This window comes from Mus pahari, chromosome 11, assembly GCF_900095145.1.
Source record: "Mus pahari chromosome 11, PAHARI_EIJ_v1.1, whole genome shotgun sequence".
Taxonomy (NCBI): Eukaryota; Metazoa; Chordata; class Mammalia; order Rodentia; family Muridae; genus Mus; species Mus pahari.
The window spans coordinates 37,369,546-37,374,173 of record NC_034600.1 but is presented as its reverse complement, the minus strand read 5'-3'; the positions used below and the strand labels follow the sequence as shown (position 1 = coordinate 37,374,173).

At 45.2% G+C, this 4,628-nt stretch overlaps 1 protein-coding gene across 1 annotated transcript in view; it reads right to left on the bottom strand.

Annotated features, from left to right (window-relative positions):
- Dimt1 (DIMT1 rRNA methyltransferase and ribosome maturation factor) overlaps window positions 1-3,907 on the bottom strand; it is a 12,808-nt gene extending 8,901 nt beyond the window's left edge. Inside the window, exons 1-6 of the mRNA XM_021208535.2 lie at window positions 3,770-3,907; window positions 3,398-3,471; window positions 2,052-2,138; window positions 1,254-1,315; window positions 1,076-1,169; window positions 945-994 (exon numbers count right to left, since the gene is read on the bottom strand). Of these exons, the coding sequence (XP_021064194.1) occupies window positions 945-994; window positions 1,076-1,169; window positions 1,254-1,315; window positions 2,052-2,138; window positions 3,398-3,471; window positions 3,770-3,848 (446 nt within the window). The 5' untranslated portion in view covers window positions 3,849-3,907. The remainder of the gene's footprint in view (window positions 1-944; window positions 995-1,075; window positions 1,170-1,253; window positions 1,316-2,051; window positions 2,139-3,397; window positions 3,472-3,769) is intronic.
- Between the last annotated feature and the right edge of the window lie 721 nt (window positions 3,908-4,628).

The following is a 4,628-nucleotide window of genomic DNA, read 5'->3' as shown; positions in this document are numbered from 1 at the left end:
ACTCACTCTGTAGACCAGGCTGGCCTCGAACTCAGAAATCCGCCTGCCTCTGCCTCCCAAGTGCTGGGATTAAAGGCGTGCGCCACCACGCCCGGCTCTATAAAATTATTTTATAAACAGTAAGTAGACTTAGCTTCAAAGCACTGGTATAAAACCTGTTTTAATAACCAGTTAAGAAGTTACTCCAGCCGGGTGTGGTGGAGCACACCTTTGATCCCAGCACTCGGGAGGCTGAGGCAGGTAGATTTCTGAGTTCGAGGCCAGTCTGGTCTACAAAGTGAGTTCCAGGACAGCCAGGGCTATATAGAGAAACCCTGTCTTGAAAAACCAAAAAAAAAAAAAAAAAAAAAAGTTACTCCAAAAAAAGAAATATTTAGACATAAGAAAAATTTTTAGCCAATGTTTATTGAAGAGGATTAGAATTTAAAATGTAGAAGGAATGGCATGCACACACATTTATCAGCCGAAAGAATTTATCAACTAAAAGACCTCCCTAGAAATCAGTATTTTCATATGTGTGTGCACTCATGTGTGTACTATTTCTGATTAGGCTATTATGTAACTTAGGCTGGCCCTGAACTAGCTGTGTGTATATGTGTTTTTCTGAGACAGGGTATCTATCATGTAACCTAGGCTGGCCCTGAACTACCTGTGTAACCAAAGAGGAGTATGAAGTCATCTCCCGCTTCTCCTTCACGAGTGCTGGGACAGAAGTTCACCACCGTGCTGAGTTTTCTGTGCTGCTGGAGACTGACCTAGGGGCGTTCTGGATGCTAATAAGCATGCCACTTCATCAGCTGAACGACTACATTCCTGTCCCAGAAACTGTTACTTTCTACAAAGTTCTCCAGCAGTTTTTGTTGTGTGTGTGTGTGTGTGTGTGTGTTTTTTTTTTTTTTTCTGTGTTTCTGTGTAAAGTTTAGCAGTGACTGTTTTGCACAAACCTGAAAAATGGCCGGTGGAGCAGCAGCTTGAAGACAAAGGGAGAGGAGATCTGAAAGAGAGTTACAGTTAGCTCCGAGGAAAGACACCGGAGAGATGCTCTGTACGATGCTTCTGACAGCCTGAGACATACCTGGTAAGGCAAGTTTGCCACACAAGCATCAAAGAATGGCAAATCCGATTTCAATACATCTCCCACCAGGACCTGGAGTTTGCTGGCCAGAGGCCTGAAAATAAGGAGAGAAATTTTAAGAGACTTGTTTCAGGAGACTGAAATGTCCTTTAATATACTTTAATATACATATACTCACGTGCCCTGAACTCTTTTGTGAAGTTCAGCTACTAGCCTTGGATCAAGTTCACAGGCAACTACCTAGATTAACAATAACAAAAAAGCTTGATTGTGGAGTATAAATGTTTTACCATCCAAGTAATAACTCATAGGAGTTACATGACTTCGGTTTTTTTCACAGCTCTACTCTTTTCTACACTTCAAACATCCTGTTTGATCTGTCTCCATGCTGCGTTACTGAACAGATGAGGACAACACTTTATGTAGTTAGTGTTTTTTAGACAGCATAGAAGGGACCTACAAGTACTCTCATCAACTGACATCCTGAGTAGAAGCCATAACACTCCAAGTGAATAGAAGTGGATAAAGCTGAACAATTTTCCTGTCACATCAGCAGAGGCATCACCAAGTGTCATGACTGTTTCTACAGCGAAGCCATTTGAGTTGCTTATTCTGACTCCCTGACCAATGCATTCTCCATCATCCTACCCTCTATGAGTCTCCTGCTGAACTTGGTCTTAATGACTTCATGGCTCTGTTCTTCCAGGCTTCATAATGGTTAGCTACCCTTTGGGTTATCTCAGTGTTTCTATTTTATTATTACTCTTTTAAACATGTGGCCCATTCCTATATTAGATAGCCCACCAAAATATACCAAGTGTAGATTCTGTTTTCTTGATAGAAAGATCTCATTTTTAAAGATAAAATTTCTAAGGGCCCAATAACTACTATTGAAACAATGTCAATTTATTAAAACATTCACATTTGTAAACCAGCTGAGCTAATTTGAGAGTAACACACGAAACCCCTCTTTTACCTTTTTGGCCTTTTCTAACAGCTTGACAGTCATGTTGCCAGTCCCAGGCCCAACTTCCAGCACCACATCAGTAGGTCTTAAAGCAGCCTATAAATACACACAACTCCTTTATGCTCTGGCCCACCTGAACACAAAGTTTGTAAGTGACTGTTTCTGTTTATCAATGCACAGTTAAAGGCATTTTACTCTAGCTTCATTTTCCTTCAGGGCATATGTGGTTAACAGCAGTAGTACCTCAAAAGCATTAGGTATAAATAAAAATCTACATTTCCTAACTTAGGGGATATACTCAACTTCTGGAGCCAGAACCAAAGCAAGAGCAAGTGGTTCCACTGATGGGTTCCTGCTTTCTACATTGGCAGTAATTCCAGCAAACTGTAACTAACTGTAACTTCCAAAGAGTTCAAATGAGAAAGAGTGCATTCAAACGGAAAAGTTTAGGTTTTTTTTTTTTTTTTTTGGTTTTTCAAGACAGGGTTTCTCTGTGTAGCCCTGGCTGACCTGGAACTCACTCTGTAGACCAGGTTGGCCTCGAACTCAGAAATCCGCCTGCCTCTGCCTCCCAAGTGCTGGGATTAAAGGCATGCGCCACCACGCCTGGCGATTTCTCAATTCTTAACCACTGTATAGTTTTAAGAATATAGTAACCATACAAAAAACTAAGAGTGTGCATATGCTTATGAGTAGGATGGTCTGTGAGACTGGAGAACTATACTCTTTCTATGGCTCCAGGATGCTTCCCTTGTAAACAAATAATCTGTACCATCTATATTTTACCTCCTGTCACTCAATCATCCATAACCACAACACAATAGCACATACAGAAGGAATCCTTCAAATAATTTATGTGCAGTACCATATCTTTTTCTGGGGAACAAACTTTGTGTGATTTGGACATAAATTTACCGTCTGGAATAAAAAAGAGTTACAGTGATGTACTTAGAAAGTTAATAAGAATGATACACGCTTGAAAAGTGGAGTCAAGAGAACAGGGAAGTTCAAGGCTGGCTTTGTCTACATACCATGTTTGAGGCCAGCCTGAGTTACATGAGACCCAGTTCCAAAAATAAAATGGAGCCTCCAAAAAGTGGTTAAATAATCTGGAAATTGCTGGGCAATTCTCAACTCATCCAACATATACATACAGAGCAACTATTCTATGTCAGGCACCCTATCTTAGTTTATCTTCGTTTTCTTAGTATGTAGACAGGTTGCGGTCGAGCATATTTCCTTGCCTCAGCTTCCCCAAATGCTGGGCTAATTATGGGCACGAACATGTCATACAGGCATAAGTACTGAGAAAAATACAACCCACAAACGCTCTGCCTTTCATCATTTACACCCACCTTATCGATGATGCTGTTAACAATTAGAGGATTTTTCAAAATGTGTTGTCCGATCCCTGTGTTGAACATGAGTCCTGAAATAAAACACGAAGCAGCCTTAATTTCCCAACTTTTCAAGAACCAATCTCAGGCCGTCCCAGAGAAGCCGGATGGACCAGAGACGGTTACTGCTCCAATGCATTCACAAACGCCGCGCTCCCGGCCGGGGTTGGGATATATCTCTGAATCCATCCGTCCCTCCAGCTGGCAAGGAAGACCCGCCCGGCGCGCGCGGGGAAGGGTCAGCGCTGAGCGCCCACCCTCCTCGGGGCGCAGGTCTCGGTAGGGCTCCCCCCCGCCGCGGGTCAGTTCCGAGCTTCCTCCACGCCGCACCTCCAGCTCGCTTCAGCTCCCGGCGCTGCTCCTGACGATCCCGCCGGCGGCTACTCGCTGCGGACTTGGCCTTCGGCATCTTCTCAGAGGAGTCCCTGTGCCAAGCGAAAGCAGCTGGAAACCGCGTGGAAGTCGCCCTCAGCCGCCGTCACGACCAAGCGCCGGAGAGGTCCACTTCCCCGCCCACTGCCATCACCGACCACTGGCAGGCCGGAGCCCAGTGGCTGCTGGGAATTGTAGTTTCTTATGGGCTCCTCTCGAGGCAAGGCCGGCTCGAGCCCAATAGCTGCTGGGAATTGTAGTCTCTTATGAGCTCCTATCGAGGCAAGGCGAGTTCGAGTCCAGTGGCTGCTGAGAATTGTAGTTTCTGTTGAGCTCCTTCAGAGGCAAGGTTGGCTCCAGCGGGTTAGCCACCGGATTTTAGAGTTTTGGCTGGAGCAACGACTTCCCCAAGAGTCCGATTTCCCAGAGCACACCGCGCTGCTCAGGCTGGCAGTTAGAATTGGCTGGGTCCAGGCAAACTGGGTGCTTCATTTGGCCCTGCCCTGGCACATTCTGATATCTGCGGAAAGATCTCTCACATCTCTCTTTCCAGTTTTCCCGCAGGTTGTGGGCTGAGAAGCCTAGGCTTGATGGACACCGAGCTTGGAGGTCTAGAGTAACGTGTGTAAGACCCCAATGAGGGAACTCCCTCTGGTCCGGAACTCTCTCGGGTCCCCAGAAAATTCGAATAACACCTTGCTGTAATTTACATGAGGTACTTTATTTAACGAGGCCTCGGGCCGACTCGTATCTCACGCAGGAGACAGAGGAGTCGACCCCGACCCTCAGAAGTAAGGGGTTTTTGTAGGGTTAGGGT